General features: G+C 41.4%; 4 protein-coding genes across 5 annotated transcripts in view; 1 reads left to right on the top strand and 3 right to left on the bottom strand.

Annotated features, from left to right (window-relative positions):
• Nucleotides 1–1,530, top strand: part of LOC128262680 (uncharacterized) — a 118,988-nt gene extending 117,458 nt beyond the window's left edge. The window contains exon 21 of the mRNA XM_052997085.1: nucleotides 316–1,530. Within this exon, the coding sequence (XP_052853045.1) occupies nucleotides 316–839 (524 nt within the window). The 3' untranslated portion in view covers nucleotides 840–1,530. The remainder of the gene's footprint in view (nucleotides 1–315) is intronic.
• Nucleotides 1,531–1,772: 242 nt separating this feature from the next.
• LOC128262689 (serine protease inhibitor 42Dd) lies at nucleotides 1,773–5,603 on the bottom strand. The gene is made up of 4 exons (XM_052997099.1): nucleotides 5,200–5,603; nucleotides 2,262–3,189; nucleotides 2,048–2,195; nucleotides 1,773–1,988 (listed from the first exon to the last, which is right to left on the bottom strand). The coding sequence occupies exons 2-4, from the start codon at nucleotides 3,150–3,152 to the stop codon at nucleotides 1,864–1,866; spliced, it is 1,164 nt and encodes a 387-aa protein (XP_052853059.1). The 5' UTR covers nucleotides 3,153–3,189; nucleotides 5,200–5,603; the 3' UTR covers nucleotides 1,773–1,863.
• Nucleotides 5,604–6,316: 713 nt separating this feature from the next.
• On the bottom strand, nucleotides 6,317–9,673 carry LOC128262685 (importin subunit alpha). Of its 2 annotated transcripts, none has more exons than XM_052997094.1 (5): nucleotides 9,442–9,673; nucleotides 8,866–8,969; nucleotides 8,495–8,808; nucleotides 7,870–8,440; nucleotides 6,317–7,456 (listed from the first exon to the last, which is right to left on the bottom strand). In XM_052997094.1, the coding sequence occupies exons 2-5, from the start codon at nucleotides 8,926–8,928 to the stop codon at nucleotides 6,836–6,838; spliced, it is 1,569 nt and encodes a 522-aa protein (XP_052853054.1). In that variant the 5' UTR covers nucleotides 8,929–8,969; nucleotides 9,442–9,673; the 3' UTR covers nucleotides 6,317–6,835. The 2 variants fall into 2 exon arrangements, with proteins under 2 accessions (XP_052853054.1, XP_052853055.1); XM_052997095.1 differs by having other exon boundaries at nucleotides 8,866–8,966.
• Nucleotides 9,674–11,398: 1,725 nt separating this feature from the next.
• On the bottom strand, nucleotides 11,399–13,966 carry LOC128262690 (cuticle protein 19.8). Its single transcript, XM_052997100.1, has 2 exons — nucleotides 13,755–13,966; nucleotides 11,399–12,499 (listed from the first exon to the last, which is right to left on the bottom strand). The coding sequence occupies exons 1-2, from the start codon at nucleotides 13,764–13,766 to the stop codon at nucleotides 11,474–11,476; spliced, it is 1,038 nt and encodes a 345-aa protein (XP_052853060.1). The 5' UTR covers nucleotides 13,767–13,966; the 3' UTR covers nucleotides 11,399–11,473.
• Nucleotides 13,967–15,779: the final 1,813 nt, after the last annotated feature.

The raw sequence follows: 15,779 nt of genomic DNA, 5'->3' as shown, positions 1-15,779 counted from the left end.
GTGGTAAAAAACAAATTTTTAAAATTGCTTTTACTTTTATTTTATAGTGGGGTGATGGACTGAAAGCACATAAAAGTTTTCCGAAACAATTTACTCTGGCTAAATGGCAAGCGAATGAAAACGCTTGGGGCTTTCAGTTCCAAATGATTAGGTTCTGTAGCTTTTAAGTTTGGGAAGAAAAAAGAAAACAATTTAATAATCTTTGTTATAAATTGATATGATCTCTGTGCTGAACTAAAATAGACAAAACCTTTTTCAAAATGAAGAAGGGTGTATGTATAACCACCTACTCTCCCTCCGTTCTCCTCCTTGCAGACAGCATTATTGGCATTCACACCAGTGCCATTATGCCCACGGCCACCAACACTGCTCATTATGTTCCGCTGCAGCATAATCCCTACGTGGACTTTGTGCCCAGCTCCCTAATCCTGAGTATGGCGCCACCGCCGACCATAAGCGGAAACCTGAGTGGAGCGGCAATGCCGGCGATGTCAGCGATGTCTGCCATGTCCACCCAGACGCCCAAGACGCAGAAGCGGGTGACCATCCTGGAGCCCACGTCCCGCACGACCTTTGACCCCCTGCTGCCTACCATGGTGGCGGCTGTGGTCTCCACTTCGACGGCCACCAGCACGGCGACCACGACCCCGGTCACGCCCACCCATACGGCCACGCAGAGTGGCTGTGGGGCCAACGATGCCACGCTGGATCGCATCACCCTCGATCTGGACTACTTGCTGAACCGGGGGGCAGTGGATGCCCCAGATGGAGGCGGGGTGCCACCACCACCACTACCACCGCCCACCACTGATGACAGCCAGCAAAAGCAAAAGCAATAGCAATATGTGTAAGTTGGAAGACCCATTCCGACACTGAGATGCATTTAAGAGGCTTCGTTATTCTATCATACGATGTAAATATATGTAAATCAAATTTCCGAACTTAACTACAGTAGAAATCTCTGTGAATATTCATGTATGTATGCATCAAATATACTTCATAGGGTTAGCAATCCATTGAAGTCATCGTTTAACCCAATACTCTATCAAATGAGTTCCAGTTTTTGTTGAACCTGCCAGATTTAATAGAACTTCCAGTTCAATAAATCCATGAAATGTTCAAAATGTATGTCTTTTAAAGTGATTTGAATATCAATCATACCTATAGTCATATTTAGAATACAAATTGAACTTAATGTCATTGCATATGTAAACAAATTGAAAGAATTTAAACTAAAAATAACTTTTTAGCTAGATTTACAAAAGCCTATTAAGGAGAACACAATGAAGATGAAAATTGAATGAGCGAGAGCACAGCAAGGTGTGAAAATGTTTTTGATTCCATTTAAAGTTTTCCTAGAATTAAAGCAAAATTAAGCCCCATTAAGTAACAAAGATAAAAACCTACAAAATACAATAATTGTAAAACTAATAAACATAACAGGACTATTTCTGGAACAAAGCAAATTATACAGATATATATCTTTAAATAAACTCAAGACTCTTGTTAGAAAATCTATGAAAATAAGAGTTGTGATTTGTTTTGTTTGGGGAGTGGGACTACGTTTTTTAATCTTCTTTGGAAATAAATTTGAATAAGGAATTAGTATTTGACATCTGTCAAAAAGTTCCTTTCAGGAAGAGTTTATTGCAATTAAATACATTGAAAGTGTATCTGAATTGGAACAAAATATCCAGTTGACAAATCAGAAAAAATTCACATACCTTGGGAAGCCCATTTTTTTAATCGGCTTTAACATTATTTACTTTTTTAGTAAATATTAGTTTTATTTTACTTATTTTTATATAAGTTTAAATATTGCACAAACCACTTGTCCACTTTCTCAGCTTGTCCCAGTGGGCTCTAGGATTCCACCACATGACCCATTAGGTAGGTCACCTTCTCACTGCGAATGGCAAAGAAAAATGGATGGTCGGCTCGGAAGAATTTCTGGCGGGAGGAATTGCTGATCACAATGGGCTTATACTCTGAAAAGGCTTATGTATAGTGATGTGCACATTTTTGGGGACTATTAAAAACATAATACCTGCTGTAGTGCATGGCAACGGGAGTCCGGATCCAGACTCGTTCAAGCTAATGCGCAGCTTTTGGAGAACATCGACAACGGGCAGGCTGCCAGAGGGATGCAGATGTTTGAAGTTGGCCGATGCACCGAATATCTCCTCAAAGCCAAGCTGTTGGGCAAATTATTTGAGATTAAAAAGCGTGCAGAAAGCGTGCAATATTTGCGGTTTACAGACCTGTTTCAGGGGCTGCCGCAGACTGCACTCGAAATCGATGCAGAACTTGGGCAGCAGCACCTGAACGCCCTCCATCTGCATGCGTTGCTGCAGTGCGCCCAGGTCCAGGCCCCGCAGCTGCTCCTCCAGCTGCGGCAGCCCGTGGCGCTGGTTGGGCAGGATGAGCAGCATGGACAGCTCCTCGGCGTGCTCGTAGGGCAGCTCAATGGCGCGCGCGTCCAGATCCCGCAGCTCCGCATACTTGACGAACATGTCGTCGTCGAAGAGCATGGCCACCGATTTGACCTGGCTGCCGCTGTGGAACTCATACAGTCCGGTTCTGTAGGCACTGAAGGGCAGGAACCACTTGCTCTGCAGACTGGCCGCCAGCAGGAGCAGCGTCTTGGCCACTGGACTACCCTCCAGCTGGATCTGATCCCAGCTGCCGCCGCCAACGCTGGCCAAGATCTGCTCGTTTATGTGGCGACGCAGCTTCTCCGTCTGCTCCAGGTCAACACACTCGGCAGTGGCATGAAAATAGGTCTGAGCAATCTTCTGAAAGTCATCGGCAATGCCAGATGCGGATCCAGGAAGTGGCTGGAGCATCAAACGGTTCTGCAACTGCAGGCGGGTGTCTGGATCCGCTGTGATATTCGCCAGTTCCGCGGCATAGAAGTTGGCCATCTTTGCGTTGCTAGGGAAGCGCTCCTTCAGTCGCAGCAGTTTCTGCATCTCCTCGGCAGTGGCTCCATCCGATCCCAAAAACAGAAGTGAGAGGGTGGCTTCCACGAGCAGCGGCGATACGACCACATTCTGATCTGTGTAACTTGTGGCTATGTTGTGGTATATCCCAGCACCTATATGGGATTGATGGGGCACGAAACTCGGCGAAGGGCTGGAACTTTCACTCATTCTGTCCTTGTTGGTCCACTATTCTTTCAATCAAATTCTGTAAAAAAAAAAAATTAGATAAGCATTAGATAGCACTAATAAAAATTGTATCTCTAAATTACAAATTAATTCATAATATAAATATAAAGCATTTTGAATTCCATTATTTAATTATTATTTTATTTTAATTAGTGTTGAAAACATAAGATTTAAAATAGTTCCTATTTAATTTAAACGCATTTTATTCTACATTTTAAATTATTAAAATAAATTCATAAAAATAGTAAAAAAAAAAAAATAACTAAAAAACCACAATGTATTGGTACAAAATATTTGGATTTCATATATTTTGTTTTACCAGTGTAGTTTAAATTTTGGTAGCCTTTACATAGACTTTGGCATTAAAACAATAAATTGCTATAAAAAATACAAATCATATTTCAAGAACACGTAGGTATAAATATTTAGTTCGAATCAATGAATTTAAGCAAATGTACAGCGTAGTTTGTAGATTGATTCACAATATTTGTTTACTTTTGTTGAAATTTAATGGTAATCGTTTTAGTATCCTCTTCAAGAGCAAACAATAATCCTTTTCCTCCATAATACATACATTTTTTTTTTTAATTGAATTCGCTTTTCTGTAAAGTCTTATTAATAACGGCGTGAATTTATCGCTTCCACATGGGTTGATATATCAAAAGCACTTGTTTAGCATAAAAACGCCCTTCGGCATAATGCAAAACACATGTGCCGACGTACAGAAGTAGACTTAGTGTCATAAAATGCCCAAAGTAAAACGAAAATATAGTTTTAAATAACAGCCAGCAGATATATTGAATCCTATTTAAATTCACCTTTGCCCTGTGAAGTGCATTTTGTAATGAAAATGTAAATTATCTTCCATTTCATTTGACCCGAATGAGCACACACAGAACACAAAAGAAACGCCTTGAATATATAAAGTGAACAAGAGAGCACACTAGGCCAAACTTGACACTATTTTCGGCAAGTAAACAAAGCGGAAACGCCGAGGCGGAAAACTTTGTGACAGTGCTGCGGCTATATATTTGCGGCAACTTTTAATTTCACGCGAATTTCGGCAGCAGCCTCCGTTGTTTAGCGAGCACCCACACCCTCATCCACTATATAGTTTCCCGATCCAGAGCTGCAGCTCTGCATGCCGATTTCTGTGCGACGCGCACACTTGCGCGCTTAATTGCCACATCAACAAACAAAATGCGCGCCCACCCGAACTGGAAAATAAAAACGGAACGAACGAAAAGCCGTTTTCCGTTTCAAAATCGCGAGAACCACGCTGCCTACACAGAAACCAAAATCTTTAATAACAATGAACCAAAAATCTTCAAAAACATATATCATTTGTAGAGCTTACAGGAATCTTAAGGGTTTCAATACTTATACGCTTAACACGCATATCTAGTGTCTAAACAAAATCTTTAGATTTATAAATGTCAATCGTGGAATCAAAGTAAAAAGCCTTTTCTTTTAAATCGGTAAATGTGATAAATGAAATGAACTTTTCAAGTACATTTCAACATTTAGAGTTTGTTTTGTGATGCACTTTTAATCAAAACTGAAGAAAAAATATTAAAATTGTACGATTAGATATCATTTTAATTAAAAAAAAAATTTTTTTTGTGTACCTATATACCACACTATTGTCGCTATAAAGTAGCGCTGCTCTAGTGCTAGATGTTTATTGTTTATTTTTGGTGTGCCAATTTTTTGTTTTACTCAACGAAATTAACTACATCGTGAGTTTGTCAAAAGTATTTCAGTTTTGTTTTGTTGGGGGACTATTTTTTTTTATTTTTAAAACGCTACATTGCGGTAAATGGATAATAACCGAGTGGCATATGGTGAATCCTCGCCAGATTTTCAATGAGGCGTTGGAGTATGAGGTCACAGAATTGTTTTCAAAGTGGCATCATCAGCAACAATAGTTTGTTGTGAAAATTTCGGGGAATCTTAGCAAATCGTTCATCATAAGAAGGTATTTTTTACATTTACAGCTCAGTTCTTATCACTTTCTTCACTCAATTACCTTTGGCTGAATTCGTAAGATATTTTAACGACGAAATATAGATCGGGCAGCAATTATATAAATTAGTTGCCGTTAGAGATTCACGCCCGCACGCAGCTTCGGCCAAAATTCAACTAAACGCTTCTGCTCGGAAATAATAAAATAGCACAAAAAAGAACCAATTAAATTCGCCCGCCTCATCGGTGACGACACTTGGGCAACGAGGGGGCAAAAGCTCCGTCCGGCCAATGCTTCCACGGCTCGGTTCGAATTTTCGGCAACTACTTTTCCGATGCTGAATTTTTAATCTATTTTTATAATTTGTTTGCCGTCAATTTACACAGACGATTCGGCGAACTGACGCTGCATCTGATGGGAATAGGAACTTGGATGTGGATGTGGCTGAGGCTGTGGATGATGATGATGTTGATGGACGACACTCTACTTGTTTTGTTTTTACGCTGGACCGCTAGTACCGCTCAGCGAGTCATTTTGATTGAGTTGTTTGTGGGGCTCGTTCTGTGCCAGTAGTTGTTGCCTAATCAGTTTATCTAATCTGGAATATTTGAGGTCGCTGTACTATACATCTGGACAAATCTGCACAAATGCGCGTGGCTACACAAGATAGGCCATAATCTTTTGATCCGCTTACTGTACGCCAGCGATTTAAAATGCACAAAAAACTTGAACGGACCGCACAACTTTTTACCAATAGGATAGTCCTCAAAGGAGCTTGGCGAGAAGGGATAACAATTAAAATTCGATTGACTTAATCGGAATATAAATTTGAATGCCACAAGGCTTACAACAAACGAATTTATTTTAAAAAGCCCAAAACTGTGCTACACTTGGCGAACAATTTATATTATAGAATACTTTTTAGATGTAAAATGCAGAATGCATAGTTTGCCCAGAGACGGTTGGGCATTATTTATAGAAAATATATAAATGAATTTTTCCCGCTCAGTTTACAAGAGTGTGCTTTTCGAATGTTTAAATTAACAGACTAAAGACATTATTATTATTAATCTTTCAAACAATTCATTATTTATTGATAACTTGAATATAATCATAGGAATCGGGGATGAGGACACTGGTGTGAAGTGGATGATTAGTTGTTGTAATGCTTGCGAGAGGGTGGAGGATTAAAACCAATTTTTGTATACATAAATAAATACTAAACAGCCTAAAAAATAACCGAAATGAGCTCGTTTCCAAGTAAAAAAAGACCAAGCACGCGCATACAGACTGATAGACGCTCCCCGCAGACGGGTCTGGGCAGCAACCAGGATGATCTTAGCCAGCACAGCTGCCCGAGAGGTTGCATCCGGAACGAGAAAATGCACCAGAGATCCATGCTGCCAGGCAACGCCGAATCAAAGTTGTATAGTTGTAATGTATGAATGGATCATAGGGGTACGAGTTGCGGGTTAGTAGCTGTGTTTTGCTAACCCGATCAATGATTTGAGGCGATTTGTGTGTAATATCTAAGCCTATCTTTGCATGCATGCCTCCAAGAGTTCGGGAATGTTCTGATGTAATGTGTGCGTTTGACAATGGCATAGCTTGTGGCAAAAAAAAGGAAAAACGTGTAAGCGCGGTCGAAGGTGTTAACGAAACGTGTGAGAGGCGTATGGATTTCTGGTGTGTGGTTAGCCTAAAACGTGTAGCCACCCTCTGGAGCCTTGGGCTGGGTGGCGTTGAACTCGAGGGCCCCGTTGACCTCTTGCGGTGCCAACTCTTGCTCGGCCTCGTCGTCGGCGTTGCTGAAGTAAGTGTCGATGATAGCGTAGGCCTTTTTGTAGACCTCCTCGTTTTCATGCTGCTGCAAGGTCTCCAGCTTGTCCAGACCGCCCATCTCCTCGACCATCAGGCACAGGTTTTCAGTGCCTCCGAGTTTCTCAGCCAGAGCGAACAGATTGGATAAGCCCGTCTGCACCACCTTGATGGTACGCGGATCCTTTGCGTCCAGAAGATCAATGAACGGCTTCAAGATTTTGTACTTCTCGATTAAATCCACGATCTGCTCGGGTGTGCCCGACGTCGTGGTGTTGGTCACTGCCCAGGCAGCCTCTTTCTGGGCCTTGAAGTCCCCTTTCTCAAGCACGTTGCGCAGCTGCTGGAAGATACCGGCCTGGATGACCGCCTGGATTTGCTTCTGGTTACCTGCCGTGATGTTGCTGACAGTCCAGGCAGCCTCCTTGACAATGTTGCTCTTGTTGTGCTGCAGAAGAAGTCCTAGCCTGGGCAATCCTCCAGCTGCAATAACCACGTCAGTCTAAAATATAAAATTATATTTTAAGAAAATTTCATTATAAATGTTCATTGAAATTCTATGTCGGTTGTCGAATAAAATGCAATACGTTTTTGAACAAAAATACAACATACAAAATACACCAAATACAACAACATCCAAACAAATTCCACCTTAATTTTTATGTATTTTTAGTAGGCATTTGGTTGAAAGAGATTTTAATGGTGACCAAATAAAACAAATGCAATATTTTTTGCATAAACAAAGTGTGGAATTTTCATATCAACTAGAAAATGTGGAAAATAGATTTAATTGCATCCGTAATAAAATGTGTGAGGTTATCCAATAGAGCGTGCAATTAATTTACCTTTGTTTGATTTTAATGTGATTTTTGCCAATTTAATATTTACGCAAAAAGCGATCATTAGTTGACTTACCTGTTGATCTGTTCCGGTTACAATGTTGCCAACGCTGCGCAAGGCTGGCACAATGATGCTCGGCTCGTCCATTTGCAAAAGTTTGACCAGACGCGGCACTGCGTCCGAGTCTACCACAGCCTGGATCTTGCTGTTATCGTCGTCCGTGACATAGGACAGTGCCCAGCAGGCGTCGGCCAACACTTGGATATCCTGGCTGAGCAGGAGATGCGACAAGACGGGCAGCAGGCGCTTCACCTGCTCAAATGGCGGCGAGGGATTCTTGTTCCTGCACAGATTCGACATCAGCCAGACAATGTTGCGTAGAAAAGAGAGTGGCGTCTCGTTGTTGATCAGTGGCAGGATGCCATCGATCACGTTGTGGTGGATGACAATGTCGCGGGCGGCGGCACCGTCTCCGGCAATGTTGCCCAGGGCCCAAACAGCCTGCTCAGCCAGGTTGATGGACTTGGACTGCAGAAGGGCCACGAAGTGCGGCACGGCATTCTGTTCAATGACACAGCGCGTCTGATCCGAGGTGCCGGAGGCGATGTTGGTCAGAGCCCAGGCGGCCTCGAACTGCAGCATAGAGCTAGAGGAGAGGATTCAGAACTGCTTTGATGGGTGTTCAATTGTCAATACTCACTTGGTTGTGTTCTGCAGGAAGCGTATGCAAATGGGCACGATGCCATGGCCAATCATTAGGTCGATGGGAGGATTGCGCTCCCGGCTGAGCATCTTCCGGGCAGACTGCATGCCCAGGAACTGGCGCTCCTGATCCTCGCTGTTCATGGCCGCCACTATTTCGTCCACGGACAGCTGCACCGGCGACTGGCCATTTAGTTCCTTGAGCGGCGAAGTTAGGTCCTCATCGTTGATGTTGCGCCGCTTGAACATTTGGTCCTCCTTCTTGGACTTGCGCAGCTCGATGGTCACCTCATGGCGGCGCATGCGCGAGTCCTACAAGAAAGTGAGGTTAGTTACGAACGGAGATCTGCCGGGATCCGGATTTATTACCTGCGTGTTGATGGTGTTGGACTTGTAGGAGCCCTGACGCGAGTTCGAATCCGCCTTACTCATTTTGTGGCAGTTATTGTTTGGTTTTAGTTTATATGTGGCTGCTGAAAAACGAAATGTTCAAAAGTAAAGAAGTTTAATGAAGGGCTGCTTGTGATTACTTCCCCTCTTCTTGTTCTCCTTCGCCGTTTCGAGACCGGCTTTTAAAAGGGCGCACCAAGGGCGTAGCCAGAACTTGGAACAGAGGGTCCAGGTGTTCAATCAACAAGTTTTCTTAATAAGTTCTTATGTATTCAAATTTTAATTTTAACAACTATTCGGAATCACATGTTTTAATGTCTTTCGAAGAAGAGGGGAGTTCAAACTTGCCAAAACCCCTGCAAATAATTGCCTACGCCCCTGGCTAGCAACAACAAAGCAACAGCTGCGGCAGCCGCCATTTGCAGCATCGCGGAAGGAGAGGCAAAGACGAAGAGGTAATGAAGGAGAACAGGAAGAGGTGGTTATAGAAGAAAGGAATGAAGGAACCGCAGGAGAAACCGCGCAAAGGACAAAAGAACACGCACACACACTTACCTTCGAGTCCTCTGAATGCGAATGCTGGCTTTTTGGCTTGGCTAAAATCACTTCACAGAAAATTTACACAATTTTGAAAATTCCTCTACAAAAAATAGGAATTTGTTGTGCGTGTTAACACGCTGAAAGTGCCGGTGTAACTGTGCTGTGAAACACGTTGACAAACTCGAAATCAATGCGAAATTGATGTCAATGCTTGCTGTGCCCGCCGGATTTACCGTTTAGTTTGAAAAACTAGAGGCGGATCGACGCCAACATCGATGTCATCGATGTTTTCAAAACATTCATCGATGTTTGGTGGGCCTTCCCTCTGCAGCAGCGCTGCTCATGTTGATCATCGTTTAACTAACGTTTATGTTAATTTTCGCACGTCTCAAATAAATTGAGATGGAAAATCTGCAATTTATCCAAATTCGCAATTCTCAAATTTGAAATTTATGCACCAATAAGTTAACAATTCAATTTTTAAGTGATTTTTTAACCTGTTAGGGCCAAACATGTTTTGTTTAAAAATTGGAATATTGAAAAAATATTCAAATCGGACTAGTTCTTCTATAAAAAGTCTTAATCGGCAGCTAAAAAAAACACTACTTTCAGGAAAACGTGTTCAAAAGTAAATGACGGTTAGTAACTTGATAGAAATAGGTACCTGACATATCGATTAAAATATTGAATAAAAAATACATCGAAAACCAAAAGCAACTCTGCGATCAATGGTCGTAGAGTTGATCGTCGCCGACGGAGGGCGCTGCCATTTTTCGTTCCGTTAATTTCTTGTGGAACGTGGAACTCGTTTCGATGGCGCGCATATGAACAAAATTTAGCTGTTCAGCTTTTGGCTGAATCTGCAAAGCAGGCGGGTGAGTTTAAATTGAGTGGCTCAAAAATAAAGGAAGTAATTATTTTTATTGTTCCACTATTCAAAAGGACATTAAATTAAAACAGTTAAGATTTAATGTATGTATCGATATAATTGGGTTTAAGAGCTACTTAGCAATTTCTAAAAATTGTTTAGCATAACTCGATCAAATTATGCATGACTAATGTTTTAATGTTTAATAGTTTAACCGCGAGCAACCTGTCCTTATAAATTAAATCCACTTTTAATGTGACGAAAAATTAATGTATTTTTTCATATTGGATTTCACAGTGTTTTTTCTTCAGGAATTGTTTTTTATTGAACTGGTACCATTTAATCTGTCGTTTATTATTAATAATGTAATAAATGCAAACAAATTCCTGCTTAATGCTCTTTTTAATCTGTTGTATTTATGTTCGAAATAAAAAAGCATTTTTTACAGGTTATTGCTCCCAATCGATTTAGCTTCAACGCTTTTTTATGCTCACATTTGTTGTTCGTTTCCAGCTTACTTTGAGGAGTAAACTGTTTATATATTATATTTATACATTTTATCGTGCACAATTAAAATTTTGAGCTATCAATTTATCGAATGAATTTATTATAGAATCGTTTACTAAGCTCGGCTTTCTTTTAATTTTTTTTTTAACGTAAGTATTTGTTGAACTGTTAAGCTTAGGTTTTTTAATGTGGTTATTCTTAAGCTGCCGAAATCATCTTAGTAAATCCTATATCAGGCTGGATTTGGCATTTGAACCAACACTCAGAAAACAAAATTCATTGATTTAAGGAAAAATTCCTAAACATGACCTTAAAAATGGTCTGTTACATGGCCTTAAGCAATTTTTGAAGTCATTTTTTCCTACATTTTAAGGCCAGGTTTAATTTATTATAAAATAATAGGAATTTGTCCTAAAATCAAGGAATCTTTTTCTGAGTGTATATATGGTCAATGACCATTGGTAATTGAACGTGGACTTTTTTGTTCTAATCAGCATCAGAAAAGTATTGGTCCATTACGAACGATATGGGAAAACTTGCTTTACTTGTTGCTTGGAAATCTGTGCCTGCTAAAGAAATCAAAAAGAAATCAGCCGATTTGTTTATATATATTCTCAAATTTTGTATTTATTTTCGCATTTATTTCAACAATATTTCCTTTCATGGTCCAGTCTAGGCGGTCTTTTTGTTCTCCTCCGTAGCCGGAGCTGCGGTGGTGGAGGTGGTGCTGCTGTTGGCTTCAGTGACAGATCGGGCCTCCACCACATCGGAGTCATCGTTATCGGAAGCTGGAGAAGATTGGCCCGACTGAGAGAAAGGTGGGAACTGCTGATCCTGGGGATAGGTCTGCTGCTGTTGCTGCTGCTGCTGCTCCTCGTTGTAGTCGATGGGCGTGGGCTCCAGCTCCGGCTGAGTGGCCACAGGAGCCTCCACAACCTCACCCTGCTGCTCGGCGACCTGCTGCACTGGCTGTACTTGCTGCACCTGCTGGGGGGCAAACACCTGCTGGTGGGGGTAGTAAATGGGGGCGGGCAGAGAGGTCACTGGAGCGGGCACATGAACGGGCACATGTGCTGGGGCAGCCACAGAAACCACGGGAGCAGCCACAGCACGGGCGGCCACCACTGGCTCACGCTGAACCACTGCGTTGAATCCGTTGATATCGTCGGCGGTGTAGGTCACCGTGCGCTTGTAGCCATCGGCATCCAGGACGGAGTAGGAGCCCACCACGTTGCCTCCGTCACGGGTCTCCACCTGGCTCTTGATGTCCCCGGTGATGCTGTCATGGACGCCGTAGGAGAAGTCGTAGCGTGGCGAGGACTCTAGCTCCACCTGCTTAAGCACAGGAGCAGCAACCACGGGAGCAGTAGCCACGGTCCTCACCACTGGAGATGCCACGGGCACAGAAATGGGGGCCGCCACCGTCTTGACAACTGGTGCAGGCAGGGCATAGGACCTGGTGTAGACAGGAGCAGCTGGCACCACCGTCTTGGCAAAAACAGGAGCCGCCTGGTGATAGACAGCAGGCTGGGCCACCGGAGCGGCATGATAGACAGCAGGCTGGGCCACTGGAGCGGAGTGGTAGACTGCAGCCGGAGCTTGGTAGGTGGCATATCCCGGGTGGAAGCCGGCATAGGTGGCCGCGAATCCTGCGCGACAGGATCCAGCGATGGCCAGAAGGGAGAATACAACCAGGTTCTGCAATAGAAAAAGGTGGATATGAATATGCAATTAAAATGTATGTTGTATCTTGCACTGCTCATTTTTTTGAAGTGCAGGATAAACATATATATATATATATATATATATAATATATATACAGCTGCGGTCAAAATAAAAGTAGTGGGGAAATATAAAGTGCTCAAAAGCATAGGACCATTTTCATTTTAATTTATTTAAATGCTTACTTTTTAATTAACGAAATGCAGCTTAAAAGCATTTAACATTGTTTTATTTTTTAAGGAAACTGAAAACTGTTGATTTTTCCTTTAAGTTTTTATCATTATTATATAATAAAATAACCCAAAAACCCTTTAATCTTTATTGGAATAAAACTGTCTCTAAGTTCGATATATTCTTTAAATTACTAAATTAAAAACATTTTTTCAGTAATCTTTTTTTTAAATACTTCTCCTCTTTAAGTTTATAGTATGAACTTCACGAAAGTTTTTCAAAAGTAGTTTCCAAACTGTTTTTGGTTGATATTTCCATATAATTAAAATTTCCTTGCAATGATGTACTAAAAACTTGATCTAAACTGTACTTGAAAATTTGTATTTATCTTTTGAATGACATACCAATTTGGTTTAAGTTTTAAAGAGTTAAATACATTGTTTCCAAAATAAAAAAAACAATTACCCTGATTATTGCCAGCACTTAAAAATATGTTTGTATACCCTTGTAGAAGGCAGTAGTATATAAGTAGGAACGAGCCGAATCGGACGAATATAGCAAATAGGAACGATAGAAGAATTTAGCTGAATATCAAAATAGCCTCAATATTTTAGATATTTTTATTAGCATATAAATCGAAATTTAGATGTTTTAAAGAATATTTCATTTTTGCAGTAGCTGCAAGGGTATATACACTTTGGCTTGCTCTTCTTGTTTTTATGTATTTATTTATTAATCAAATGAAATTGATCTAAATGAGATTTAATTTTTTGTTAGGAACAATATGTGATTGTTGTTATTATTTATGTGATTATGCAAATCAAAACAAATTGATTCATGCATATTATAATTGTTTCGTCCGCACATTTTTGGCCAGTAAAGAATTAAAATTGCTTTTTTGGAGCTGCTCAAATATGAATTATTATGCATACCTCTATGCTAGCTATTTTTAATAGGCAAGGATTGATATGAACATTTGATGGAAAAATCCATTCAAACTAAACCACTTTTTTCACATCTGCCTCTGATTTTAGTTCGAGTCCCACTTTATTGAACTTACTTTGCCTGCCATTGTCAAAGTGGAATCACTTCCTTTGGACTGGGATTGCTCGAGGATGAACTGGCACGTGCCGCACAGGAAGCTCTGACTGCGATTGGGGACTAAGACGAGACGACTGAGTATCCGCTCGACTCTTAAACTCTTGGACTCTTGGACTCTTGGAACGACGCCGACTTAATGATGTCGACCACTCCCGGCGCACGTCACTTTATATGGGGCGACAGATCAGAATAAGCCCCAAAGAAGTGGCGCCCTGAAAAAGTCGAAAAAGCCGAAGAGCAAACCGGTAACAAGTAAAAAAGTGCGAGTATCTCGGCTGACAATTTGACAATTGCGGGCCAAACTGGTTTCGGGTAATTTGTCTTTTGTCCACACTTTTGGTATTCGTTTCAGTATCGAATTCAGTTTCGTTTTCTGCTCCATTTTCGATGTCAAGTTCAGCAGCGAAGTTGGCGCTTCCTTGTAGGCCTACTGTCGGTCGGTAATTAATTGCGATTTGAGCGCTGCTCAATTAACTTTTCAATTGTCAGCTCGGCACCTTGCAGCGCCCCTTTCCTTGGGCCCAAATTACCTCACAACTGGAGTTCGGCACTTGACAGTCATCTTGTTTTTCTTGGCGACATGCGCGGGCCAATGGAGCGCGAAATTTGCTGCCAACGGATTGTCACTTCTATCCCCTCCAGAAAAATAGGTGACTTGTCAGCACCTCTGGGCCCCCAAAACTCTACATTTCGGCATGGGGTGTTTGTATGTCAGCGGCGTTTGCCTCATTGGCTGCATGATTTTCAGTTTTTCGGGTATTTCTCACTTATAGAAAATTTATTACTGCTCCACTTGGTGTGTTTACCTTATGTCCCCACATGCAGGCATTGGCACAGTTTCACATTGATTCGCACTTGGATTTGCGGAACAAAAACACAAGCCAGGCAATTGCCAAATCGGATTACTAATTGCATACTCTATTTTTGGTTTTTGGGTATCGGAGAGCATTGGCAACCAGGAACAAGCCGCTCATTGGGTCATAGAAAATGGGTCTAAATTAATAATACCCAAGAACCGAAGGTTGTCCCAAAAGATTTTTCCAGAAATAACCCTAAAAATTTGTCAACTCATTTGAGCGGCTTGAATCGATGTAATTAAGCGGCTTCAAGGAACCCGCCGGCCCATTATGGGCTCAGTACTCAGTACCCACCGTATCCAGTTGACTGTAACCGAGAAACCGTCGAGAGATCGCCGTTCAATGACTCCCCGCCGGAGCCAAGCGAAACCGAAAGTGCGTGGAGCGTCCATGAGGTTGCTGTGGGCCATAAACATCCGATTACAGCGTCCGAACACGTAGCCCAAAGCCATCAAGATGCGTAGGCAGACAAGAGGCACATATCGGGCCACAAGCACAGACACACGTTGGGGGGCATGTGCATATATCACACGCTTGAACTTGAAAAGTCTGCCAGCAGGAGAAGGGCACTCTGGGGGCGAACAGAAATCCCCATCACACCAGAAAGTGCCCCAGGACACGCCCCAGAAGGGCTTAGGTTTCGATTGAGTGAATCCCGTATACAAATGTGCTAAAAAGGATGAATGTTAAGTGAAGTACCGGGGTCTTGTAGTTGCTAAGGAGGTTTTTCTATCACATTTTGATCCTTTATTTTACTTATTTACTTTTCTTTCAAAAATTCGTTGCCTACCTTTCAGGCGAAATGTTTCCGTATTCTAAGCATTTCGCAAATCGCGGTTGTGCCCGAATTCTGATTATAGCACAACAAATAGCACACCTATAACCTGACTATTAAAATGTACAATGTAAGAAAACAATTATTTTTGAAAAAATAAACCAAATTATAACATAAGTTAATAAAAAATAAACGTAAAGTAGGCTAATGATGAAGTGAGTAAATTTAATAAATGTAAAACCAAATTATAGCTCCAATTATTGAAACAAAAAAATATATTTAATACAATTCTGTTTGACTTTTAGGAATGTTAACTTTTAAAATTATTTTTATATGTCATTCATGATAAACC

This window comes from Drosophila gunungcola, unplaced genomic scaffold (assembly GCF_025200985.1).
Source record: "Drosophila gunungcola strain Sukarami unplaced genomic scaffold, Dgunungcola_SK_2 000001F, whole genome shotgun sequence".
NCBI lineage: Eukaryota > Metazoa > Arthropoda > Insecta > Diptera > Drosophilidae > Drosophila > Drosophila gunungcola.
Note: the sequence above shows the minus strand (reverse complement) of the source record. Positions and strands in the feature narration are given on the sequence as shown.

Bases quoted from the DNA above. Each gene is read 5' to 3' on its own strand.
- LOC128262689 (XM_052997099.1), bottom strand. From the start codon at position 3,152: ATGAGTGAAAGTTCCAGCCCTTCGCCGAGTTTCGTGCCCCATCAATCC. The intron at 2,196-2,261 runs GTCTGTAAACCG...TTTGCCCAACAG, and splicing joins TGCGGCAGCCCCTGAAACAG to CTTGGCTTTGAGGAGATATT. The intron at 1,989-2,047 runs GTATTATGTTTT...AAGCCTTTTCAG, and splicing joins GTTGCCATGCACTACAGCAG to AGTATAAGCCCATTGTGATC.
- LOC128262685 (XM_052997094.1), bottom strand. From the start codon at position 8,928: ATGAGTAAGGCGGATTCGAACTCGCGTCAGGGCTCCTACAAGTCCAAC. The intron at 8,809-8,865 runs GTAATAAATCCG...ACTTTCTTGTAG, and splicing joins CCAACACCATCAACACGCAG to GACTCGCGCATGCGCCGCCA. The intron at 8,441-8,494 runs GTGAGTATTGAC...CCTCTCCTCTAG, and splicing joins TTCCTGCAGAACACAACCAA to CTCTATGCTGCAGTTCGAGG.